Below are 26,567 nucleotides of genomic sequence, written 5' to 3'. Positions count from 1 at the left end.
GGTGGGGCTGGAGTTAGGTGAGGAGGACAGACGGAAAGTAAGGAACCCAGACTAGGGGATGTTTGAAACTGCCAAGCTGCTGTCAGTCAGAGTCCACCGATCCTCCGGTAGCTGTCGGCATGAGCGGCCCTCTGTTCTGGCATTGCAGCACCACCCTGGAGAGAGAAGGTAGGTACACTTCACCAGGGCTCACCCCCCCCCCCCCCCATCCAGGCCTCTAGTCTAGTCCTTTAACCTTCTCAAGGCAGGGCTATGCAATTAACTCGGCTTTAGCTGTGCAATCTGAGCACCAACCGCCACCAGAATAGAAAGTGACAGACATGGTGAATCTAGAGAAAACACAACCAAAACCAGAACGTACACTCCCCACACACTACGGCTGTCCCAGACAAAAAACAACAACAATAATAATCTTGGTCGACGAAGGCCGTCCTGTTCTTACGAACAATCTATTGGTCGAAATGTTTAAACTTACGCACACCCTGTGTGTTTGAATCAAATCAACTACATATGCAGCGAGCTTGTCTGATATTTATTTGATCACACAAATGGACTCGAGCCCGATGGTCACACTGGTAAAAAGAAGAGCGAGTGCCTGTGTGACTGACGCGCATCGTCTCGCTCTCCTCCCTACTGCAGAGAAAAGGCATCACAGCACAGCGTTTATTTTCCTGTCATGTAACTTCGTTACAGCCATTTAGTTTCTTACTTGTTACGGACTGAAACGTTTTGTTACTGAAATCCCTCATTTGTTAAGGAACCATTTATTTTATTTTTTTGGCTATTCCCTCAACACTCGCTCTCTTCACACAAAACATGCGACGCCTGACCTACAGCCCATCGTAAACACGTCAATAAATTAACAAAACCCGAACGTCGTAACACACAGCAAAATGGATGTGGATGGCGTGAACAACAAACTGGAAAACGGGTGAACGCTCCGGAGGGGGAAGTCAGATCTGTGGAAGACATTTGACTTAAGTTCATGAAACTACTGGTGATCAAGTAAACAGAGGGTAGAGGAGGAAGCGTTGTGTGAGTATGTGCGTGCCAAACAGTTGCTGTTAGATTACAATATTTTCTCTGACCATTTGGACCAGTGTAAAACACTAAGAGAAGTTGGTTCTATTTGTGACGCTTGAGCTGCAAGTCCCGCCTCTACCATCTCATTGGTTTTTAGGAGCATATACCCACGTGGGTGATTGAACCGAGGTCCACACTCCAACCTGCGTGTCCTCATCGCGTCTGGTGTGGGTGAACAAACTCAACATGCGTACAATGGCGGACGCGCGAGCGGTCTGGGCAGGATGTTAGACTGATTGATTCTAGAACAAATTAAAATTGGGATTCTCTCCCCTCAATATTTTTTTAGGCAATTCGGTTAAGGGCTGTTTCCTCGTTTCCGCTGCTGCTGCCTCCTCCTGTTCTCAATCCCAACATGCTGCTTAACATGGCAACATAGGGAAAGTCATCAATTTTACTGCGCACAGAATATTATGTTCCAGAAACATGGACAGCGAGAGGGAGAGAGCACATTTGTTATAAAAATAATATTATTTATTAGTGTTGCGCCATTATTTATTTTTTACATAATATAACCATATGCAATTTCTTAAGAGTGATGGACTGTACCATCCCAGTGGCCTTTGCAAAGGATTATTCCACAGGTGTTTGGTGCACCATGAAAACAAAAATTATATTGCGACTGCTCGACGAAAGAATCTCGGTTGACCAACAGCCTATCGACTAAACAATCGACCAGTCAGCTAAATGGGGTCAGCACTACTACAACACACACTACAACACACACACACACGAGAAAACATGAAGATGGCAAGGCAGTGGGTGTGGTGATGAAACTAGGACAAAATGTCACAGCTACAGAACCCCCCCCCCCCCCCCCCCAAAAAAGAGGCATTTCAATCCTCACTTCTATTTGCAAACATTTATATTCCCCAAAGTGAAAATGGACATTTTGTAAGGTGTCTGTGGTTCAGTTCCTACAATAATGTAATCAAGGTGTCTGTGGTTCAGTTCCTACAATAATGTAATCAAGGTGTCTGTGGTTCAGTTCCTACAATAATGTAATCAAGGTGTCTGTGGTTCAGTTCCTACAATAATGTAATCAAGGTGTCTGTGGTTCAGTTCCTACAATAATGTAATCAAGGTGTCTGTGGTTCAGTTCCTACAATAATGTAATCAAGGTGTCTGTGGTTCAGTTCCTACAATAATGTAATCAAGGTGTCTGTGGTTCAGTTCCTACAATAATGTAATCAAGGTGTCTGTGGTTCAGTTCCTACAATAATGTAATCAAGGTGTCTGTGGTTCAGTTCCTACAATAATGTAATCAAGGCATTTGTGGTTCAGGTCCCATCAGAGTGTAATCAAGGCAGATCAGAAGAGTCAGGTATTCCCATAATCAACAGGATATGATGAAGAGCTGTAGAATACAGTGTATAAAGTGTGACAGTAGCAGTAAATAGCTGTTGAACACCATGAGGGTGAAGATACTGTATACTAAGTGCTAGATTGTCGATCACCAGATATGCCAGCTGCATTGATTGATTCAAGGAACTAGAAGAAGATCTGAGGATAGATTTCCAGTTAGAGGTGTGATTAGCCTGCTACAGGAGGTGATTAGCCTGCTACAGGAAGTGATGGGAAGCCCTGATCTCTCCTACCTGTATGTTCTCTGGGTTGTGGTCGTTCTCGCAGTGTTGTCCTCTCCACTCACCAGGCATCCTGCGAGGGGAGGGGGGCAACAGACCACCCAGCTGGGCCTAGAGAGACAAGGATGATTGTTAGGAGAAGAAGAGATAATGAGGAGTCAGGAGAGAGAGGAGCGACAGACAGGACAGATAGTCAAGGAAAGAGATGGAGGATTTGATAGGATCTCATTAGCGACTCCTAGTCTTATTTGGGTCCGACACAACGAAAAAAACAGACAAGACTTAACAATTTACACACAGTGGGTTAAAAAAGTATTTAGTCAGCCACCAGTTGTGCAAGTTCTCCCACTTAAAAATATGAGGCCTGTAATTTTCATCATAGGTACACTTCAACTATGACAGACAAAATGAGAAAAAAAAAATGAATTTATTTGCAAATTATGGTGAAAATAAGTATTTGGTCACCTACAAATAAGCAAGATTTCTGGCTCTCACAGACCTGTAACTTCTTCTTTAAGAGGCTCCTCTGTCCTCCACTCGTTTTTTTATTTCACCTTTATTTAACCAGGTAGGCCAGTTGAGAACAAGTTCTCATTTACAACTGAGACCTGGTCAAGATAGATGTAATCTACAGTACCCCCCCCCCCCCCCACCCCTCCCCGTCGTTACCTGTATTAATGGCACCTGTTGGAACTTGTTATCAGTATAAACGAAACCTATCCACAACCTCAAACAGTCACCGTTCTTGTACCTTTCTCATGGTCTGGGAGTCCTTTAAGGTGCTTTTGACAAACTCCAAGCATATCATCGTATGCCTTTTATTGGGGAGTGTCTTCTGTCTGTCCACTCTACCATAAAGGCCTGATTTGTGGAGTGCTGAAGAGATGGTTGTCCTTCTAGAAGGTTCTCCCATCTCCACAGAGGAACTCTAGAGCTCTGTCAGAGTGACCATCGGGTTGTTGGTCACCTCCCTGACCAAAGTCCTTCTCCCCCGATTGCTCAGTTTGGCCCGGCGGCCAGCTCTAGGAAGAGTCTTGGTGGTTCCAAACTTCTTCCATTTAAGAATAATGGAGGCCACTGTGGTCTTTGGGAACCTTCAATGACGCATAATGTTTTTGGTGCCCTTCCTCAGAGCTCTACGGACAATTCCATCTTCCTCATGGCATTGTTTTTGCGCTGACATGTACTGTCAACTGTGGGACCTTATATAGACCTCATCCTTTCCAAATCATGTCCAATCAAATTAATTTACCACAGATGAACTCCAATCAAGTTGTAGAAACATCAAGGATGATCAATGGAAACAGGATGCACCGGGGCTCAATCTCCAGTCTCATAGCAAAGGGTCAGAATACTTATGTAAATAAGGTATTTGTTTTATAAATATGCAACATTTTCTAAAAACCTATTTTTACTTTGTCATTATGGGGTATTGTGTGTAGATTTTTGTATTTAATCCATTTTGGAATAAGGCTGTAACATGAAATGTGGAAAAGGGGAAGGGGTCTGAATATTTTCTGACTATACTTATTATTGATTTCATGAACGTTATTTCTAAGGCTACATATATTAATATGGGCTATTTTTTATACCTTTCCTGGGTAGCTGATCAGAGACAATATGGAAAAGAGCAAACAAGGCAATAGAAAAAAAAGACATTAAACAGTTGGTGTGTGTGTGTGTGTGTGTGTGTGTGTGTGTGTGTGTGTGTGTGTGTGTGTGTGTGTGTGTGTGTGTGTGTACTGTGGGATTGAAGCCATAGGCTTGGTTCTCTCATTCCTTCCAGGCTTCTGGGAGGTCGGGTGGACAATGAGTCTGTCATAGAGGGTGTGTGTCTCCACGCGCTCTGGCAGCTTTCATGTCTGGGATCAGTTCTTTCCTCTTCTGGCGCACAGCTTCAGGATAGTCCTCGTTGAGGAAGATGTACGTTCCTCTCAAGTTGTCGTCTCTTTCCAGAACAGCTACCTTGTCCTTGAACCTCAGGAACTTGACCACTATCGGCCTGGGCCTGTCACCTGGGCCTGTCACCTGGGCCGGTGGTGGGTTTTCTAGTCCTGTCAGGCCACCTCAATCTTCCTGTGGTCCACCTTCAGTATCTCCAAGATCATTTCCCTCACTTTGTTCTCAGACTCCGTCCAGGTCTCATGTGGAGATTCTGCAATTCCGTCCACAACCATGTTGTTCTGCCTTGGTTGTCCCTGGAGATAATCTGATTTCTCTATCATTGGATTCACATACAGAACTGATGTCCTCTCTCAATGACTTACATATTACTGTCATCTTTACGTTCTCCTGTTTAAACTCATCATGCTGACCCCTGGGAGAACAAAAAAAAAAAACTGTTCTTCACGTCCTGAACCTCTCTGATCAGGACATCCATTCTAATATTAGTTGAATCAGTATCTGGACACAACTATTGAAGCTATTTTCTTGTTGTTGTAACAACTGCCTGTGGAACTATTTTTAGTTTGAGAGTGACAGTCGGGGGAGAGAGACATGAGAGAAAAAGAGAGATGGGTAGAGAGTAGAGACAGGGGACATAATGTAGGGTAGGAGGGATAGACAGAGACAGATGGATAGAGGCTGTGTTAAAGAGACAGGTGGGTTGGGACAGGAGGCACCAGTGCCCGGCAAACTTTTATAGTGTTTCTGGAAAATTATTGGTGTTACAAAAACATATTTTTTTACTGTTTATATAGGAGATTACAGAAGAGTAAGGAAGAGGGAGAAAGGTGACATTTAAAAAAAGAGGACAGGTGTTTGACAGATAGACTCAAGTCCAGAGTACAAGTGAGGGAGAAGTTAGGGAAGGCTGGCAGAGAACCGACCTCCAGAAGCCAGGCCTGTAGTGGAGCCTGTTGAGTCTTCAGCCCCTCATTCTCCTGACGTAGACTGTCCAGCTCTCGCTGAACCTCACACACCTGTAAACCACACCATCACGCCGGGCACACAAGACCATCAGATAACAAGGAAAGACGCATCCTTTACAAACAGACAATGTCAAAAGCTGACCGCTTCAGGAATACAAGTTTCTTGGGAATTATATGTGGAGGTAAGCTTTCCTTTTCTACACAGGTTGATACTATTGATGTAGAGGGATAATGTAACTCAACCAATACAACCAATCAGAAACCAGCTAGCCAACCAATCAGAAACCAGCTAGCCAACCAATCAGAAACCAGCTAGCCAACCAATCAGAAACCAGCCAGCCAACCAATCAGAAACCAGCTAGCCAACCAATCAGAAACCAGCCAGCCAACCAATCAGAGCATGTGTCAAAGTAGATCCTCCTGTTAGATGACCTTGTTCTGAGCAGAGAGTAGCTCCTGATGCATCACGTCCAGCTCTCTCTTCAGAGCAGTCTTCTCCTGTTCCACAGTCTTCCCCACGCTGGACTGGCCCTGCTGTTTCTGCTGCTTCGCGGTTAAGATGGCTGCCTCCAGCTGTGAGGAGATGATACAGGGTTTGAAAGAGTTATTCATGCGCAGGGTGTACCGCTCTCCTCTAAGCCTCAAACTTAAAAGATCTTGAGACATCAAGTCAGATCTGATTGTGTTGATATTTTGTCAAACGGATGAATGAGTCTGTCACATCCATCCATCCCTTCCTCTGTAAGCTCACCTTTTCCCTGGTGTGGTGGAGCTCCATGGTCAGCCTCTCGTTCTCCTGCCTCAGCTGCTGCTGTTCCTGTTCCACCAGCCTGGCCAGCTCATCCTGGTACAGCTTCTTTTGCTGGCTCTGGTATCCGCTGGAGTGCAGGGCCATCTCCAGAACCTGGTTCTGATTCAGGAAAACCCATCAGACGTCACAATAACAAATCAGCTGAGAGACTTGAGCATTCTCTGACACATAGAAATATACTATAAGGGACAAAGCTGCTCGAGCCGCAGCAATTTGACTGGATGGCCGTTCTAGTATTTCTATACCAACCGAACCACCATTCGTTATAGTGATTAGAGAAATAGAATGATTAGAACTGACCAACCTGAAGCCAGCCAATGAACTAACCAATCAACCAACCTGAAGCTAGCCAGCCAACCTGAAGCTAGCCAGCCAACCTGAAGCCAGCCAGCCAACCTGAAGCCAGCCAGCCAACCTGAAGCCAGCCAGCCAACCTGAAGCCAGCCAGCCAACCTGAAGCCATCCAGCCAACCTGAAGCCAGCCAGCCAACCTGAAGCCAGCCAGCCAGCCAGCCAGCCAGCCAACCTGAAGCCAGCCAACCTGAAGCCAGCCAACCTGAAGCCAGCCAGCCAACCTGAAGCCAGCCAGCCAACCTGAAGCCAGCCAGCCAACCTGAAGCCAGCCAGCCAACCTGAAGCCAGCCAACCTGAAGCCAGCCAACCTGAAGCCAGCCAACCTGAAGCCAGCCAACCTGAAGCCAGCCAACCTGAAGCCAGCCAACCTGAAGCCAGCCAGCCAGCCAGAAGCCAGCCAGCCAGCCAGCCAACCTGAAGCCAGCCAACCTGAAGCCAGCCAACCTGAAGCCAGCCAACCTGAAGCCAGCCAACCAACCAACCTGAAGCCAGCCAGCCAACCAACCAACCTCAAGCCAGCCAACCTGAAGCCAGCCAACCAGCCAGCCAACCAACCAACCTGAAGCCAGCCAACCAACCAACCTGAAACCAGCCAACCAACCAACCTGAAACCAGCCAACCAACCAACCTGAAACCAGCCAACCAACCAACCTGAAACCAGCCAATCAACGTGTCATCATAGTAGTCCTCACCTTGTCGTTGCCGTTCTGCAGCTGTTTGCGCAGTGACATCACTTCCTGTTTGAGGGCGTCCTTCTCTTGCCGTGACACGCGGAGGTCTGACTTGAGACGGGCGCTCTGGAGGTCAACAGACTGCAGGCTTTCCTCCAACACCTGGTTCTGAAAGAAACCACCTGGTCAAAATTCCCCTAACTTTCCTTTAAATTCCCAATTTTTCCAGAAATCCTGGTTGGAGGAGTGCGGATTTCCTGATTATTCCCTTGTGATTCAGGAATCCTCCAACCAGGATTTCTCGGAAACTTGGGAACTTTACATGAATACTGGCTGACACTGCAAAGCATATTGACTAAACGCACAAATCAACAGGAGTCATAAAATTAGTGAATTTTTGCGTAATTAAATTAGAAATACTTAATTGTCCTTGCAATGTTGAAGTGTGTCTTTGGCTTGACACACACAGAATATACTGTAAGTTATAAATGATGATGATATTGAATGAAAGTAGACACTATTTTAATTGTAGATCATTACTGTGTCATAAGTGGTTGAAGAGGGTACGTCCCAAAAGGCACCCTCTATTCCCTATAACAGTGCACTACTATTGGCCAGGCAGTGTAAAAGGTTGCCCCGACTGAACAGAGCATCCTTACTCTCTCCTGAGACTTGGCTAGCTGGTTGCGTAATCCCTGGGTTTGTTTTTCCAAAGCCTTGCGCTCCTGCAGGAGGGAGGAGAGCCGGCACTCTACAGCCCCCATCTTAGCTACCTACAGGTGGACACAGTGAAGAAGAGTGTGGTTTTATGTACCGAATAACCAATTTAACCATAATGTACCGAAACCCCTGCATCCATGTGTAACATACTGTATATAATATACAGAAACTGCAAGTAGGTCTCTCTTGCAAAATACTAAACTAACCTGGATAAATAAAAGTTTAATACAAATTTAAAAAAAATAGTGAGTTAAATTATTATATTAGATTTTTACTACATAATGTTTATCATCTGCTCACATCTCACCTTATCTCTGAGGGTATTGAGTTGTAGCACCAGCTGGGCCTTGCCCTCCTTTAGTAGTACAGTCCCTTCCACAGCGTTGGTTAGCTCCGCCTCCAAGGCAGACACACACACTGCCATCTGATACAGGAGAACAAGTCGTTAGCCAATAGTGGTACAGTCCCTTCCACAGCGTTGGTTAGCTCCGCCTCCAGGGCAGTCACACACACTGCCATCTGATGGCAGTCAGACCCCCCCCCCCCGGGACTGAGTTTGCCACGACTTCACCCGACTCTGGGAAGTTGAGAAGGGCTTCACTGCCAAAATCCTGAACCATCCACCTACTCATCACTTACCTTCATCCTCTCACCCTCCGGTACAGTACATTGCTGGTCTCTGACAGCTTCCTGTCTCTCACTCTGTCTGAGCAGTTCCCCCAGCTGTTGGCTCAACCCCTCCACTCCTGCTGCATTCTGGGCGTTCTTCTCCGACAGCAGCCCGTTCTCATCCTCCAGCTGCTGACTGCGGAGACGAAGCACTGAGATCTACGGGGGGGGGGGGGGGGGGGGGGGTGCAGGTTTAGGGGTCGTCCCAAATGGAACCCTATATAGCACCCTATTCCCTGGTCAAAAGTAGTTCACTATATTGAGAAAAATGGCATGTTTCTGACACCGATCTAGATTTATTAGAGTTGCCATGTATTGCCAGTGTTAGCACAAAGGAACAACGGTCTTAAGTGCAATGCACAGCCCCTAGAACCAAGTCAAAGGTTAACATTAATATCGCTAATAAAGTCAGTTGGTTTACTCCCGCCCTATCCGTCTCGTGAAACTCCCGCCCTACCCGTCTCGTGAAACTCCCGTCCTACCTGTCTCTTGAAACTCTCTGCCTTCTTTTGCGCAGAAATCTTCTCCTTCCTGAAATGCTCCAGTTTGAAGCTAAGATAGGGGGAGAAGAAAAGTGCAAGTTCAACGACCCAATGAAATGTAAAATATAAATTGTACGATACTACGGGGCTTCGATACTCTACATCAGTGTTTCAGTCCTGGTCCTGGGGACTTAGTGGTACACATTTGAGTTTTTGCCCTAGCTCTAACACACCTGCTCATTCCACTAATCAAAGGCTTGATAAGCTGATTAGTTTAATCAGGTGTGTAAGTGCTAGCAGTGATGTAGTGGCTAACCTCACTAGGGTAGGGGGCAGTATTTTCACCTCCGGATGAAAAGCATGCCCTAAACTGCCTGCTCCTCAGGCCCAGAAGCTAGGATATGCATATAATTAGTAGATTTGGATAGAAAACACTCCAAAGTTTCTAAAACTGTTAAAATAATGTCTGAGTATAACAGAACTGAAATGTCAGTCAAAAAAACCTGAGAGAAAAAAAAACCTACTTCCTGGATGGATTTGTTTGTTGAGATCTAGTGGAACCCATAGGAAGTGCAATTTGAATCATAAGTCAATGGAATCTGTATAGGCTGTCAATGGAAAACTACAAACATAAATCCATCCAGGAAGTATTTTTTTTTTCTCAGGTTTTTTTGACTGCCAGGCTTGTATTCTGAAAAATGAGGGAGTAAGACCACTGAGTGAGTGGACACTGCAGTGTCCCAGAGGTTTTTCATGCGCGACCGAGAGCGAGCCTTTCTTGTTTTCCTTTTATATTGACAAAGCTTTTGTCCGGTTGAAATATTATTGATTATTATGACTAAAAACAACCTGAGGATTGATTATAAACATCGTTTGACATGTTTCTACGAACTTTACTGATACTTTTCAGATGTTTTGACTGCCTTTGAGCCCGTGAATTACTGAACAAAACGCAAACAAAACAGAGGTTTTTTGGAGGGACTTTATCGAACAAAACAAACATTTAAACGGGAGTCTTGTGAGTGCAACCATATGAAGATCATCAAAGTGATACACAAGTCAGAAATAGCGATAAAATTTAACTCCTCTACTTGGCTTGTAACTGTTTGTAATGGGGGCGGCAGGGTAGCCTAGTGGTTAGAGCGTTGGACTAGTAACTGGAAGGTTGCAAGTTCAAACCCCAATCTGTCGTTCTGCCCCTGAACAGGCAGGTAACCCACTAGGCCGTCATTGAAAATAAGAATTTGTTCTTAACTGACTTGCCTAGTAAAATAAAATGTTAAAAAAGTAATTTGTCCGCTGGGCGCTGTTCTCAGATAATCGCATGGTATGCTTTCGCCATAAAGCCTTTTTGAAATCTGACACCGTGCTTGGAATAACAAGAAGTTAATCTTTAAACCGATGTATAACATGTTTTATACATTTTTATAATGAGTATTTCTGTTTTTGAATTTGGCACTCTGCAATTTCACTGAATGTTGGCCAGGTGGGACGCTACGGTCCCTTAGAGGTAAAAAAAAAAAAAAGTGGATAAACTCTGATCGGCAGTTAGTGAAGAAAGTGGTGCTCCCTATACTTTCAATGCATTTTTCAGGGCAAAAGGTGAGTAACCTGCATTTACTTGCGTTTAACCTCCACTACACCAGGGAAGATTGCTAGGGTAATTAAATTAAAATGGTCCCCAGGAGCAGGAAACTGATGTCCTTGAACATGAGGTTTCTCACAGCATCTCCTTCTGGCTGTCTTTCAGGTACTCTTCCTTCAGCGTTGACATCTTCTGTGTGAGTAAAAGGTTCTCCTCTACTAGGCGACCCACCTCACACCTACAGCCAACAGAGGAAAACAAAGTCAGGAACAGAAGATCTGTACTATGAAACAAAGTAAAAAGCTGTGGAGCTTAAAGGAAATGTGGGGCAAAAAGGCAAACTCAGCACCATGTTTCATTACAAAACCCACTGATATTGCAAACTACTTTAATGATTTTTATATATATATATATAAATATCATATATAAAAAAAATCATTAAAGTAGTTTGCAATATCAGTGGGTTATGTAATGAAACATGGTGCTGAGTTTGCCTTTTTGCCCCACATTTCCACAATATTTCCACAATAAATAAATATATATAGCCTGGCGAAGCGGTTTCATGCACTGACTGAATGGAAGCTGACAATGACCTTTTTACGTCCTTTGTCTCAGGAAGAAATGACTAGTCCACACTGTCCGAGACCAAGCTAAGTACAAATATATCCGACACAGAGACAAGACCGAGACACTCACTATGTGGTCTCCAGACAGGTCTCTACTACTACAACACTGACATTAAGTAAACATGCTTAAGGTTTTTTATCAAGAATGCAGGTTTGTAATGGACAAATAGTCAATGCTGGGACATAAACCCTAAACAATGTAACAAAGGAAATTGATTATAAGCCGATTCAATTAGAGTTAGACAGTCTTACCTCTTCTCAGCGATGTCTTCCCGCAGTTTATCCAGTAGACTGCTGAGCTGTTCCCTCTCCTCATGGTGTTTGGCACTCAGTTCCTGCATGGCCCGTCTGTGGGCCTCCTTTAGGCTCTGCCTCTCCTCCTGCAGCCGCTCCTGAAACACCCCCTCATATTCCTCCTCCAGCTGGAGTCTCTCCCTGTCCCAGTCCTCCCTCAGCCTCCTCTCAGTTTCCTCCTGCTGCTTCAGGCGCTCCTCGGCTAACCTGGTGAGGAGAGCCGCCTCACGACACTGCTGAAGCCGAGCTCGTTCCAGCTCCCACTGCTCAGTGAGCCTGGCCTCCCTGTTCTGCTGCTCCTTGACTAGTCGTAACATCGCCTCCTCTAACATGGTCTGCAGCGACTCGTTACTCTGCTTGTTCAACTGAGCCTTCTCCCTCTCCCACTCCTCCATGAGTCTCATCTCCACCTCCTCTATCTCAACCTTCACTGTCTCCTCGTGGCTCTGCTGCAACTCCAGCTTCTCCCTCTCCCACTCCTCCAACAGCCTCATCTCCACCTCCGCTCTCTCCTCCTGTAGCTTCCCCCGCTCTTCTTCCATCCTGGTCAAAAGGATCTCTTTGTGCTCCTCGTCCAGCTTGTTGAGTTCCGCAGCATGTAGTTTCCTTAGCTCCTGCATCTCTGTGTCCAGGCTCAACTCACCTTTCGCCTGTTGGGCCTCTAGGAGCTGCTCCTCCAAGGAGGCAGCCTGGGTGTGTGCCTCTAGGAGCTGCTCCCCCAGGGAGGCAGCCTGGGTGTGGGCCTCTAGGAGCTGCTGCTCCAGGGAGGCAGCCTGGGTGCGGGCCTCTAGGAGCTGCTGCTCCAGGGAGGCAGCCTGGGTGCGGGCCTCTAGGAGCTGCTCCCCCAGGGAGGCAGCCTGGGTGCGGGCCTCTAGGAGCTGCTCCCCCAGGGAGGCAGCCTGGGTGCGGGCCTCTAGGAGCTGCTCCCCCAGGGAGGCAGCCTGGGTGTGGGCCTCTAGGAGCTGCTCCCCCAGGGAGGCAGCCTGGGTGTGGGCCTCTAGGAACTGCTGCTCCAGGGAGGCAGCCTGGGTGCGGGCCTCTAGGAGCTGCTGCTCCAGTCTGCTCACCTAATATAATCAAATAATGGAATATATGCCATTTACCAGACTTATCACTGAGCGCATACATTTTTGCATGGGTGGCCCCAGCAAGAATCGAACCCATGATTCCCCGCATGTGCCATGCTTTAACCAACTGGGTCCCACAGTCCTCTACTCACTTCTTCCTCTTGCTGTTGCTCCAGCTCTTCCATCTCCCCAGCCTGCCTCTGCTCCAAGCCAGCCCGCTCCTCCTCTGCCTGCTCTAGCTGGGCCTGGAGCTCCAGGGCTCTGTTCTGGCTGCTGGACATCTCACCGTGTAGAGCCTGGATCTCCTCCATGTAGTGCAGAGACAAGGCTGCCTTCTGGGTCTCCAGGTCCGTCTTCTGCTCCTCCACCTTCTGGTCAAATTCACTCACCTGTAATGGCACGGGGATAAATCATATTCAGCTGTAACAGAACAAAACAATGCAGTGTGGTCTGTGTGGCCCAGGTTTGTGGTTAGAGCCGCTGACCCTGGCGTACACACACACACACACAATCTGTCTCTGATAAAGGAGTGGGGACTGACCCATCTAGCTACACCCAATCCGTCTCTGATAAAGGAGTGAGGACTGGCCCATCTAGCTACACCCAATCCGTCTCTGATAAAGGAGTGGGGACTGCCCCATCTAGCTACACCCAATCTGTCTCCGATAAAGGAGTGAGGACTGCCCCATCTAGCTACACCCAATCTGTCTCCGATAAAGGAGTATGAACTGCCCCAGCTAGCTACACCCAATCTGTCTCCGATAAAGGAGTGGGGACTGCCCCATCTAGCTACACCCAATCTGTCTCCGATAAAGGAGTGGGGACTGCCCCATCTAGCTACACCCAATCTGTCTCCGATAAAGGAGTATGGACTGCCCCAGCTAGCTACACCCAATCTGTCTCTGAATTAAGTAAACATGGCACAGTGAAATACGGATTGCTTTAGGAAATTCTGTGGAAGCGCGGCTAGATATTCAAGTGTCACCTTGCTCTCCAGCTGAGCCTGTAGCTCCTCCATCTCTTGGAGGTGCTTCTCTTTCAGCCTCTCCAGCATCATCTCTGCCTCCAGACTCATGTTGAACAATGGCTGGCCCTCCTCCAAGCCCAGGCCTGAGGACAATCAAATGCATTTTTTCTCCCCATCAGCAGTTGTCACAAAGTTTGTTTGTTTTGTTACAGATACCCAGCATAAAACCTCAAACAAGCAACGCAGGATGTACAGGGGCCAGGATAAACTCCCTCGAAGGAAGGAAACCTAGAGGGGAACCAGGCTCAGAGGGATGGCCAGTCCTCTTCTGGCTGTACTGGCAAACAGACAGGTGAGGAAGGAACTACTAACAAGCTCTCATGTTCTTTAGCTAATCAATGTGTTTGACTACATAGCTGTGGTAACGGGGCAAAATCACTGATCTAAAAATAAAATAAATATATTTTTAAACTCTTTCCATCCAAATAACTAGTATTTACGTGATCAAGATAAACAATTCAACATCTTGCCTTGCTCAAGCAGCATCTCTATGACCTTCAGATACCCTGCAAACGTCTATTCTGAAGGTCATAGGGCATGTCAGGGGACTTTCAGAGTAGACGTTTGCAGGGTACCCCCCCCCCCAAACCTACGTTCTGCTTCAATGTACCTGGGTCTGACTCCATGCCAGGACTCGTACTCCCCAGCTCCTCGGAGAGCGAGGGTTTGAGACAGGGCTGAGAGGTTCGGCCCAAGTTGTGGTACTCCTGCAGTTCTGCTTGAAGCTCGTCAATACGATCCTGTAGCTCCTGTCTCAAAACAACACATCCACAATAAAAAAATCAGTCAAAATAAATAGTATTATTTTATTTTTAAAATAAATAGGCAACCTACCTCTGAAGTAGTATATTTACAGATAATTGATGGATTGACTGAGTTTTAAATTATTAATTGATGGATTGACTGAGTTAATGATTAGTTGATGGTTTGACTGATAGTTTTAATGATTAGTTGATGGATTGGTTCCAGTGAGACCTATTACCCGGCCCTGCCCCAGCGTGCCCCAGCCCCGGCGTGCCCCAGCCCCGGCGTGCCCCTGCCCCGGCGTGCCCCGGCGTGCCCCTGCCCCGGCGTGCCCCTGCCCCGGCGTGCCCCAGCCCCGGCGTGCCCCTGCCCCGGCGTGCCCCAGCCCCGGCGTGCCCCTGCGTGCCCCAGCCCCATCGTGCCCCAGCCCCGGCGTGCCCCGGCGTGCCCCGGCGTTCCCCGGCGTGCCCCGGCCCCGGCGTTCCCCGGCCCCGGCGTGCCCCTGCCCCGGCGTGCCCCTGCCCCGGCGTGCCCCTGCCCCAGCGTGCCCCTGCCCCGGCGTTCCCCAGCCCCGGCGTGCCCCTGCCCCGGCGTGCCCCAGCGTGCCCCTGCCCCGGCGTGCCCCTGCCCCGGCGTGCCCCTGCCCCTGCGTGCCCCTGCCCCGGCGTGCCCCTGCGTGCCCGTGCTTACCCGGCACTGTTCCTCATAGCTGCTGCGGAGCCGTCCGAGACGCTCCTCCTGTAGGAAGAACTCTGCACTGCCCGGGTCCAGATCCCCAAACTGAGGAAAACAGAACCAGAACTTCTTACAGACAGATACTTCAGAATAGATAGTCTCATTCCATTAGGCAGAACTGAAAAATGTGCGACAGATTACTATGGACATCTATGTATATTATTGAAACGGGGCCCTTTGCGACTGCTAGCCCCGAAAGCAGTTCATGTCAATACACATTACAGCAGGAGAGAAAGGTCTTTACCTTCTCCTTCAGGATGTTATCCAGGTTCTTCTGCAGTTCGCGGACTTGGCTTTCTGCCGCCAACAGTTTCTCAGTGCTGACCAGTAGCTCCATCTCCAGACACCTACTTTCCTGAAGTTAGAGTGAGGGTTAACCGTGAGAAGTGAGGGTTAACCGTGAGGAGTGAGGGTTAACCGTGAGGAGTGAGGGTTAACCGTGAGGAGTGAGGGTTAACCGTGAGGAGTGAGGGTTAACCGTGAGGAGTGAAGGTTAACCGTGAGGAGTGAGGGTTAACCGTGAGGAGTGAGGGTTAACCGTGAGGAGTGAGGGTTAACCGTGAGGAGTGAGGGTTAAGCGTGTGGGTTCAAATAAAATGTGTATATTTGTTGTCACATATTTAGCAAACAACAGGTGTAGACTACAGTGAAATGCTTACTGCCTGGGGCTTTGCCAACGATGGAAAATTTTAAAACAATGCCACGGCTATTTACAGGAAGTACCAGCTAATGCCACGGCTATATACAGGAAGTACCAGCTAATGACACGGCTATATACAGGAAGTACCAGCTAATGCCACGGCTATTTACAGGAAGTACCAGCTAATACCACGGCTATATACAGGAAGTACCAGCTAATGCCACGGCTATATACAGGAAGTACCAGCTAATGCCACGGCTATATACAGGAAGTACCAGCTAATGCCACTGCTATATACAGGAAGTACCAAGTAATGCCACGGCTATATACAGGAAGTACCAGCTAATGCCACGGCTATATACAGGAAGTACCAGGTAATGCCACGGCTATATACAGGGAGTACCAGCATTGAGTTGATGTGCAGGGGTAAGCGGTAATTGAGGTAGATATGTACAGTTGAATTTGGAAGTTTATATACACTTAGGTTGGCGTCATTAAAACTGGTTTTTCAACCCCTCCAAACACTATAGTTTTGGCAAGTTGGTTAGGACATCTACTTTGTGCATGAAAAGTAATTTTTCCAACAATTGTTTACAGACAGATTATTTAACTGTATCACAATTCCAGTGGGTCAGATGTTTACATACACTAAGTTGACTGTGGCTTTAAACAGCTTGGAAAATTCCAGAAAATGATGTCATGGCTTTAGAAGCTTCTGATAGGCTAATTGACATAATTTGAGGTCAATTGGAGTCAATTGGAGGTGTACCTGTGGATGTACTTCAAGGCCTACCTTCAAACTCAGGGCCTCTTTGCTTGACATCATGGGAAAATCAAAAGCAATCAGCCAAGACCTCAGGAAAGAAATTAGTTCATCCTTGGGAGCAATTTCCAAACGCCTGAAGGTACCACGTTCATCTGTACAAACAATAGTACGCAAGTATAAACACCATGGGACCACGCAGCCGTCATACCGCTCAGGAAGGAGACGCGATAGAGATGAATGTACTTTGATGCGAAAAGTGCAAATCAATCCCAGAACAACAGCGAAGGACCTTGTGAAGATGCTGGAGGAAACAGGTACAAAAGTATCTATACCCACAGTAAAAACGAGTCCTATATCGACATAACCTGAAAGGCCGCTCAGCAAGAAAGAAGCCACTGCTCCAAAACCGCCATAAAAAAGCCAGACTACGGTTTGCAACTGCACATGGGGACAAAGATGGTACTTTTTGGAGAAATGTCCTCTGGTCTGATGAAACAAAAATATAACTGTTTGGCCATAATGACCATCATTATGTTTGGAGGAAAAAGGGGGAGATTTGCAAGCCGAAGAACACCATCCCATCAGTGAAGCATGGGGGTGGGAGCATCATGTTGTCGGGGTGCTTTGCTGCAGGAGGGACTGGTGCACTTCACAAAATAGATGGCATCATGAGGGTGGAAAATTCTGTGGATATATTGAAGCAACATCTCAAGACATCAGTCAGGAAGTTAAAGCTCGTTCGCAAATGGGTCTTCCAAATGGACAATGACCCCAAGCATACTTCCAAAGTTGTGTCAAAATGGCTTAAGGACAACAAAGTCAAGGTATTGGAGTGGCCATCACAAAGCCCTGACCTCAATCCCATAGAAGATTTGTGGGCAGAACTGAAAAAGCAAGGAGGCCAACCAACCTGACTCGGTTACATCAGCTCTGTCAGGAGGAATGGGCCAAAATTCACCCAACTTATTGTGGGAAGCTAATGGAAGGCTATCCTAAACGTTTGACCCAAGTTAAACAATTTAAAGGAATGCTACCAAATACTAATTGAGTGTATGTAAACTTCTGACCTACTGGGAATGTGATGAAAGAAATAAAAGCTGAAAGAAATCTCTACACTATTATTCTGACATTTAAAATTAAAATAAAGTGGGGATCCTAACTGAACTAAGACAGGGAATTTTTACTAGAATTAAATGTCAGGAATAGTGAAAAAAACAAGTTTGAATGTATTTGGCTAAGGTGAGTGTAAACTTCTGACTTCAACTGTACATATAGGTAGGGGTGAAGTGACTAGGCAACAGGATAGACAGAGCAGCAACAACAACTTGTGTGGTAAATGTGGGGTCAGTATGCATGTATGGGATATGTTACGTGGAGTGGGTGTATGTAGTGTGTGTCATTGTAGCTAGTGTCATGGCTTGGGTGTAGAAGGTGTTCAGGGTCCTGTTGGTTCCAGACAGTAGCACGGAGAACAGTCTATTTATTGGGTGTCTGGAGTCTGAATTAGTTTGTACCTTCCTCTGACACCCCCTGGTATAGAGGTCTTAGATGGCATGGGAACTCGGGCCCCAGTGATGTACTGGGCCATGATCACCATCTGCCGCGCCTTGCCGTGGGCTGCCTTTCAGCTGCCGTACCAGGCGGTGATGCAGCCAGTCAAGATGCTCTCAACGATGCAGCTGTTGAACTCTATGAGGATTTAAGGGGCCGTGCCAAATCTTTTCAGCCTTCTGACGGGGAATAGGTGCTGTCGTGCTCTCATCACGAGTATGTTTGTGTGTTTTTGACCATGATAGATCCTTATTGATGTTAGTTACCGTGAGTGAGATGTGGTCTGTGTTAGTTACCGTGAGGGAGTGAGATGTGGTCTGTGTTAGTTACCGTGAGGGAGTGAGATGTGGTCTGTGTTAGTTACCGTGACAGTAAGTGAGTGGTGGTCTGTGTTAGTTACCGTGACAGTGAGTGTTAGGTGGTCTGTGCTAGTTACTGTGACCGTGAGTGAGTGGGGGTCTGTGTTGGTTACCGTGACAGTGAGTGAAAGGTAGTCTGTGTTGGTTACCGTGACAGTGAGTGAAAGGTAGTCTGTGTTGGTTACCGTGACAGTGAGTGAGAGGTGGTCTGTGTTGGTTACCGTGACAGTGAGTGAGAGGTGGTCTGTGTTGGTTACCGTGACAGTGAGTGAGAGGTGGTCTGTGTTGGTTACCTTGACAGTGAGTGAGAGGTGATCTCTGAGGAAGGTCTCGTCGTCTCTGATCTTCTCCATCTCTGCCTCCAGTTTCTCTTTCTGCTGCTGAATCTGGTCCATCTCTTTAATGAGCTCTGACCTGACAGACACCAGCTTCTCCCTGTGTTCCTGCTCCAGCTTCCTGCAGGACAAACACAGGGGAGGGGTAAACATTCAATTTGATCCCATTTCATTTGACTCCATTCCTTAGATTCACCCCAATTTATTTTGCTGTCATTTTTACCCCCTTTTCGTGATTACGGGCTCCAGGAGAGGCGAAGGTCGAGTCATGCATCCTCCGAAACATAACACCCGCTCGCTTAACCCGGGAAGCCAGATGCACCAAGGTTGTCGGAGGAAACACCGTTCAACTGACGACCGCTTTCAGCCTGCAGGCGCCCGGCCCGCCACAAGGAGTCGCCAGAGCGCGATGAGCAAAGTAAATCCCCCCAAACCACTCCCCTAAAGACGCTGGGCCAATGGGACTCCCGGTCACGTCCGGTAATGACGCCATAACACTGCGATGTACAAAATCTTAATTTATCCCCTCAGGGACATTTAAGAAAGACATTGCCAGGTTACAAGTACCATACATACAATACAAATTAAAACAACAGCCATCAATGACTGAATGGGTCGAAGAGGTCACGGGAACTCTAACAGAGGTTGAGGTCACGGGAACGCTAACAGAGGTTGAGGTCACGGGAACGCTAACAGAGGTTGAGGTCACGGGAACGCTAACAGAGGTTGAGGTCACGGGAACGCTAACAGAGGTTGAGGTCACGGAACGCTAACAGAGGTTGAGGTCACGGAAACATTACCTGAGGTTGAGGTCATTCATGCGTTCGATGGCAGAGTGATGCTCGTCCACCTCAGCAGCCAGCTGGGTTTTTAACTTGTCGGCTTTGTCCAGGTCAGAGCGAATCTTCTCTTTCTCTCTGCGTTCATGATCAACACGCTCGCTGGGGGGGGGGAACACGGAAGCTAATCAAAACACTATACAACCATTTAGAATGTTACAAAACATAGTGTTACGTCAAAAGATCTAACTCCAACACTGATCTACTATTTTGAATGATATGAACATAGGAGACTGTTCTTATCTTCCACTCAGATTAGGAGCCGTGTAGATTTCTACTGGTCACAGTAAGCGTCTGATTATGGTGCATCTGTGTGGGCATGTGTATTCCAGTATGTCTATTGTTTATGAGCAATAGGGCTGCAAAATTAACCATTCAAAATATTATTACTGCATTGTTGGAGCTAGGAACACAAGCATTTAGTTAGATACTACTGCACTGTTGGAGCTAGGAACACAAGCATTTAGTTAGATACTACTGCACTGTTGGAGCTAGGAACACAAGCATTTAGTTAGATATTACAGCACTGTTGGAGCTGGGAACACAAGCATTTAGTTAGATACTACTGCACTGTTGGAGCTAGGAACACAAGCATTTAGTTAGATACTACTGCACTGTTGGAGCTGGGAACACAAGCATTTAGTTAGATATTACAGCACTGTTGGAGCTGGGAACACAAGCATTTAGTTAGATACTACTGCACTGTTGGAGCTAGGAACACAAGCATTTAGTTAGATACTACTGCACTGTTGGAGCCAGGAACACAAGCATTTAGTTAGATACTACTGCACTGTTGGAGCTAGGAACACAAGCATTTAGTTAGATACTACTGCACTGTTGGAGCCAGGAACACAAGCATTTAGTTAGATACTACTGCACTGTTGGAGCTAGGAACACAAGCATTTAGTTAGATACTACTGCACTGTTGGAGCCAGGAACACAAGCATTTAGTTAGATACTACTGCACTGTTGGAGCCAGGAACACAAGCATTTAGTTAGATACTACAGCACTGTTGGAGCTAGGAGCACAAGCATTTAGTTAGATACTACTGCACTGTTGGAGCTAGGAACACAAGCATTTAGTTAGATACTACAGCACTGTTGGAGCTAGGAACACAAGCATTTAGTTAGATACTACAGCACTGTTGGAGCTAGGAACACAAGCATTTAGTTAGATACTACTGCACTGTTGGAGCTGGGAACACAAGCATTTAGTTAGATACTACTGCACTGTTGGAGCCGAGAACACAAGCATTTAGTTAGATACTACTGCATTAGATACTACTGCACTGTTGGAGCTAGGAACACAAGCATTTAGTTAGAGCTAGGAGCTAGGAACACAAGCATTTAGTTAGATACTAACTACTGCACTGTTGGAGCCAGGAACACAAGCATTTAGTTAGATACTACTGCACTGTTGGAGCTAGGAACACAAGCATTTAGTTAGATACTACTGCACTGTTGGAGCTAGGAACACAAGCATTTAGTTAGATACTACTGCACTGTTGGAGCTAGGAACACAAGCATTTAGTTAGATACTACTGCACTGTTGGAGCTGGGAACACAAGCATTTAGTTAGATATTACTGCACTGTTGGAGCTAGGAACACAAGCATTTAGTTAGATATTACTGCACTGTACGTGACCAATACAATTTGATTTGAAAATCCCGGTAGTTTTCCCAAAATTAACAGGATTTCCAGAAATCGTTGGAAGAATTTGGATTTCCTGCGTTTCCCCTCCTGATTATGGGAATTTTCCAAATCGGCATTTCTTGAAAACCAGGACATTTTGGGGACGTTACTGGCATTTTGCAAACCTAAACACCAGTGTAAAAATCTCCTCATACTCACAGTAGGTTTCTGATCTCAGCCTTAAAGCTGGCCAGTAGGTTTCTGATCTCAGCCTTAAAGCTGGCCAGTAGGTTTCTGATCTCAGCCTTAAAGCTGGCCAGTAGGTTTCTGATCTCAGCCTTAAAGCTGGCCTGTAGGTGTCTGATCTCAGCCTTAAAGCTGGCCAGTAGGTATCTCCTCATACTCACAGTAGGTTTCTGATCTCAGCCTTAAAGCTGGCCAGTAGGTTTCTGATCTCAGGCTTAAAGCTGGCCAGTAGGTACTGATATCAGCCTTAAAGCTGGCCAGTAGGTGTCTGATCTCAGGCTTAAAGCTGGCCAGTAGGTTTCTGATCTCAGCCTTAAAGCTGGCCAGTAGGTTTCTGATCTCAGCCTTAAAGCTGGCCAGTAGGTTTCTGATCTCAGCCTTAAAGCTGGCCAGTAGGTATCTCCTCATACTCACAGTAGGTACCTAATCTCAGCCTTGAAGCTGGCCAGTAGGTATCTCCCCATACTCACAGTAGGTATCTGATCTCAGCCTTAAAGCTGGCCAGTGCAGCCTGGTGGATCCCATTCTTAGTGACGAGGAGCTCGTTCTCCAGAGCCACAGTCAGCTCCCTGAGGTTCACTTTACCTTCCAGGTCAAAATCCAAGGCCTACAGAACAGACATAACTCCGTGTCAACATATCAAGCCCTCGAAATAGGGGATACAAATAAATACACTCAGGTGTAAAAACAACAACAACTTCGACTCAAGTGTGAGAGTTACATTGTGTATTGGGAAGGAGACTGGACACCATTATGTTCCAAACAGAGCATTATGGGTACTGTAGTATATCATACAGACCAGGCAACTGTAAACCTCGCCCATCCAGCACTCCGGGTAGACTTAAGAAAACACTCAAAGTATCTGAACAGACTCTTTCAACAGAGGTCTGATAGGCTAAAATAAAAATGGTGTGACCTGTAGTATCTCAGGGCTGTTCTCGATGCCCTCCTCCATCCAGGCATCCAGGACATCCTCGGCAGGAGTGGACCCTGTCCCATCGTCCAGAGTGGAGAACAGACACATCCTGATGGAGCTGGTCATACAGCTGGTCCTACGCCCCGTCTCATCAAACGGCTGTCAGGATGGACAGAAGGGGAAGGTCAAATTGTCTAATAAATATATTGACTCGGTCCTTTGTGTGTTCGTTCATGAGTGACTCAAAACAGGAAATTGTAATATTATTTCCTCCACAAAACATTTATTTATTTATTTTTTTAAAGTAGACAAGAGTAGACAAATCCCCAAACCATGTTAACCAGAGGCAAGTGTATCTATATCCATATGGCTTTGATGGTACAGTAGCCATGTCAGGGCACAACATGGATTAGAAGGTGAGGCACGCCCTTATTAAAAACATAGTTTATTATTCTGCAGATCCATGGTTAAAAACCATAGTGATTGTTTCGGTCAGAGAAGTTCAGAACGGAGGCCACAACATGGGAATTAGACCCGAGATGGGTTTCACTGTACCTGTGAGGAGTGTAGTCTTTTCAGCTGTCTGTAAGGTGTGGAGGCAGACGGGGTGGGGGGCTTGGCTTGGTTCAGAACCCAGGAAGTAAACGCCTGAACGCTCATGACCTCATCACCACTTAGAACCTGGAGGACATCCTCCGTCACCTGGAGAAAAAAAATAAACAACCATCAGAAATATTTCCCAGCGTCTACTCAGACTCTCAAACCTCCACTTTGGATATGTCCAAAATAGTACCCTATTCCATTATAGAGAATAGGATGCCATGTCATACCCTTTTCCCCTGGGGCTCCACCATATTACTTCCACCTTACAGATCTGCTAACATGGAAGGGGTTTAGGGCCGAGGGGAAGGGGTTTAGGGCCGAGGGGAAGGGGTTTAGGGCCGAGGGGAAGGGGTTTAGGGCCGAGGGGAAGGGGTTCAGGGCCGAGGGGAAGGGGTCTAGGGCCGAGGGGAAGGGGTCTAGGGCCGAGGGGAAGGGGTCTAGGGCCGAGGGGAAGGGGTCTAGGGCCGAGGGGAAGGGGTCTAGGGCCGAGGGGAAGGGGTCTAGGGCCGAGGGGAAGGGGTCTAGGGCCGAGGGGAAGGGGTCTAGGGCCGAGGGGAAGGGGTTTAGGGCCGAGGGGAAGGGGTTTAGGGCCGAGGGGAAGGGGTTTAGGGCCGAGGGGAAGGGGTTTAGGGCCGAGGGGAAGGGGTTTAGGGCCGAGGGGAAGGGGTTTAGGGCCGAGGGGAAGGGGTTTAGGGCCGAGGGGAAGGGGTTTAGGGCCGAGGGGAAGGGGTTTAGGGCCAAGAGGAAGGGGTTTAGGGCCAAGAGGAAGGGTTAGAGCCAAGAGGAAGGGTTAGGGAGTGAATTGAGACCTCCAAAGCAAAATGGGTTGAATCCCAAATGCCACCCCATTCCCCATCTAATGCACTATAAGAAATGGGGGGGCCATTTTGGACACACTCTTTCCTCACCTCCAGGCCCAGGTGGTCACAGAGAGCCAGTAGCTCATGGTGGCTGGCACATCCATCCCAGGGCATAACCAGCTCCTCACAGGCCTGTCGTAACCTCTCCTCCAGGCGATCTGACAGGGGCACTGTGGAGCCCCGCGGGGTGGAGGGGTCATCAGGGTTCCACAGGTGCAGCTGGCCTACCGACAGACAGAGATATTTTAAGATTGTTTTTACTATGGTAAAGACTTGCCTTAAGACCTCAACTCCTGTAAGGAACAGAGGTCCTTGACAAAATGTCCTCCGTCTCTCTCCTATGATCAGTGTTGTGGTCAATTCTACTTGAAATTGCAATTGACCCCAAACCTGACTTTCTGGGTATCTATTGAACATAATAAGTATCACAGCTTTCCACTCACCATCTGCCTCGTACTCGTCCGTACTGCTTTCATGAGCGTTCCAGCGCTGTGGAAGAAACATAACGTTACGCAAATGACTCATTAACTCAACTCAAAAATCAACACAACTTAAAAACATGCAGACAAGACAACCCACTTTCTCATGTGCAGGTCAGGTTGAGACAAGATGGGTGGGGGTTGCAGCTGGGTGGGGTTAGGGTGTGTGTGTCCAACGAAAAGGACAACAGAGCTATTGTGACGACACGGACCCCTCTGAAGGTCAAAGGTGAGCTCAAAGATGGCGATCATATCAGAGAATTAAAGAGAGAACAATCCATGTTGACAGAGCTGATTCAAACCCTCACTTCTCCAACTGTCTCCCTCTCTTTCAGGTCCTTTCAGTCATTCTATTTGTATATAAAAAAAAGTGAGCCAACACTACCAAAAAAAGATAAGAGCTTAAAAATGTATAAATAGCAGGACACTTTAAAGCAAAATCATTTAAAAATTGGTTGTTATAATACACATGATAAACAGAATAATAATTTCCTCGTTTCATAATTAGTGTTTGGTCAAGGGTCTATTGTCTGGGAGGGAACCACAGTGAAGGAATTTAGAACAGATGGGTCTCTACCACTCTTTATTCTATCACTGGGGGGGGGGCTCATTGTTCCTCTGTCAGAACCCCCCCGAAAAAACTCCCAAATCAGGCAGAGCCCCCTGACCCGTCCTCTGGTGCACCATGATAGTTCGTGGACACCAACTTTAAGCTCTCAACCCGCTCCACTACAGCCCCATCGATGAGAATGGGGTTGTGCTCGGTCCTCCTTTTCCTGTAGTCCACGATCAGCTCCTTTGTCCTGATCACATTGAGGGAGAGGTTGGTGTTCTGGCACCACACTGCCAGGTCTCCGTGACCTCCCTATAGGCTGTCTCATCATTGTCAGTGATCAGGCCTACGACTCAGCAAACTTGATGGTGCTGGAGTTGTGTTTAGCCACGCAGTCATGGGTGAACAGGGAGTACAGGAGGGGACTAAGCACGCACCCCTGGGGAGCTCCAATGTTGAGGATCAGTGTGGCAGATGTGTTTCTGAACAGGGAGTACACAGGAGGGGACTACGCACACGTGTTGAGGATCAGTACGGTAGATGTGTTGTTGCCTATCCTTACCACCTGGGGGTGCCAAGTCCAGGATCCAGTTTCAGAGGGAGGGGCTTAGTCCCAGGGTCATTAGCTTAGTGATGAGTTTTGAGGGCACTATGGTGTTGAACGTTGAGCTGTAACCAATGAACAGCATTTTCACGTAGGTGTTCCCTTTGTCCAGGTGGGAAAGGGCAGTGTGGAGTGCAATAGAGATTGCGTCATCTGTGGATCTGGGGCGGTATGCAAATTGGAGTGGGTCTAAGGGTTTCTGGGATAATGGTGTTGATGTGAGCCATTACCAGCCTTTCAAAGCACTTCATGGCTACAGATGTGAGTGCTACGGGTCGGAAGTCATTTAGGCAGGTTACCTTAGTGTTCTTGGGCACAGGCACTATGGTGGTCATGTTGGTATTACATACTCGGACAGGGAGAGGTTGAAAATGTCAGTGAAGACACTTGCTAGTTGGTCAGCGCATGCTCGCAGTACACGTCCTGGTAATTTGTCTGGCCCTGCGGCCTTGTGAATGTTGACCTGTTCAAAGGTCTTATAAATCGGCTGTCAATCGGCAGGTTTTTACCTCACGTTTCCTCTGTACGGTGGAGTAATGGTCCTCTGGCTCCTGCTGCCCTGTAGCCTCTGAGCTCACCACCTCTGAGAAGTCTGCGATGGTCTCAATGAACTCTGGTGTAGAGCGCCGGCCATAGCGTTTACTACCCCGCACAAACTTAGCTTGGACTGGCGAGTCTGTTGAGAAAGAGAATAAAATCTAAATTATAAAATGTCAAAAAACCTAGCGATTGTCACTTCTCCAGAAGTAATTCAATAATAAAATAATTTGCGCTCAGTTGGAACGAAAATCCTGATTGGAAAACTGAGCAGTGTTAATTTTGGCAGCTATTTTATACTTCGTTTTAAAAACTTTAATCT

At 47.1% G+C, this 26,567-nt stretch overlaps 1 protein-coding gene and 1 long non-coding RNA gene across 2 annotated transcripts in view; one reads left to right on the top strand and one right to left on the bottom strand.

Annotated features, from left to right (window-relative positions):
- The window catches only part of LOC139383353 (uncharacterized), a 52,430-nt gene extending 29,643 nt beyond the window's left edge, over positions 1 to 22,787 (top strand). The window contains exons 3-4 of the long non-coding RNA XR_011628727.1: positions 13,998 to 14,137; positions 22,653 to 22,787. This is a non-coding gene — a long non-coding RNA (uncharacterized lncRNA). The remainder of the gene's footprint in view (positions 1 to 13,997; positions 14,138 to 22,652) is intronic.
- LOC139383351 (ninein-like) overlaps positions 1 to 26,567 on the bottom strand; it is a 52,180-nt gene that overhangs the window by 8,339 nt on the left and 17,274 nt on the right. The window contains exons 4-27 of the mRNA XM_071127859.1: positions 26,218 to 26,384; positions 24,516 to 24,561; positions 24,121 to 24,296; positions 23,165 to 23,311; positions 22,610 to 22,768; positions 22,164 to 22,300; positions 19,776 to 19,916; positions 18,934 to 19,096; positions 15,569 to 15,679; positions 15,280 to 15,369; positions 14,456 to 14,594; positions 13,804 to 13,928; positions 12,971 to 13,207; positions 11,710 to 12,818; positions 10,971 to 11,069; positions 9,247 to 9,316; positions 8,735 to 8,923; positions 8,403 to 8,519; positions 8,035 to 8,148; positions 7,397 to 7,543; positions 6,291 to 6,449; positions 5,972 to 6,112; positions 5,498 to 5,590; positions 2,682 to 2,780 (exon numbers count right to left, since the gene is read on the bottom strand). Coding sequence (XP_070983960.1) covers positions 2,682 to 2,780; positions 5,498 to 5,590; positions 5,972 to 6,112; positions 6,291 to 6,449; positions 7,397 to 7,543; positions 8,035 to 8,148; positions 8,403 to 8,519; positions 8,735 to 8,923; positions 9,247 to 9,316; positions 10,971 to 11,069; positions 11,710 to 12,818; positions 12,971 to 13,207; positions 13,804 to 13,928; positions 14,456 to 14,594; positions 15,280 to 15,369; positions 15,569 to 15,679; positions 18,934 to 19,096; positions 19,776 to 19,916; positions 22,164 to 22,300; positions 22,610 to 22,768; positions 23,165 to 23,311; positions 24,121 to 24,296; positions 24,516 to 24,561; positions 26,218 to 26,384 — 4,175 coding nt within the window. The remainder of the gene's footprint in view (positions 1 to 2,681; positions 2,781 to 5,497; positions 5,591 to 5,971; positions 6,113 to 6,290; positions 6,450 to 7,396; positions 7,544 to 8,034; positions 8,149 to 8,402; positions 8,520 to 8,734; positions 8,924 to 9,246; positions 9,317 to 10,970; positions 11,070 to 11,709; positions 12,819 to 12,970; positions 13,208 to 13,803; positions 13,929 to 14,455; positions 14,595 to 15,279; positions 15,370 to 15,568; positions 15,680 to 18,933; positions 19,097 to 19,775; positions 19,917 to 22,163; positions 22,301 to 22,609; positions 22,769 to 23,164; positions 23,312 to 24,120; positions 24,297 to 24,515; positions 24,562 to 26,217; positions 26,385 to 26,567) is intronic.

This window comes from Oncorhynchus clarkii, chromosome 25, assembly GCF_045791955.1.
Source record: "Oncorhynchus clarkii lewisi isolate Uvic-CL-2024 chromosome 25, UVic_Ocla_1.0, whole genome shotgun sequence".
In the NCBI taxonomy this organism is placed as follows: domain Eukaryota; kingdom Metazoa; phylum Chordata; class Actinopteri; order Salmoniformes; family Salmonidae; genus Oncorhynchus; species Oncorhynchus clarkii.
Note: the sequence above shows the minus strand (reverse complement) of the source record. Positions and strands in the feature narration are given on the sequence as shown.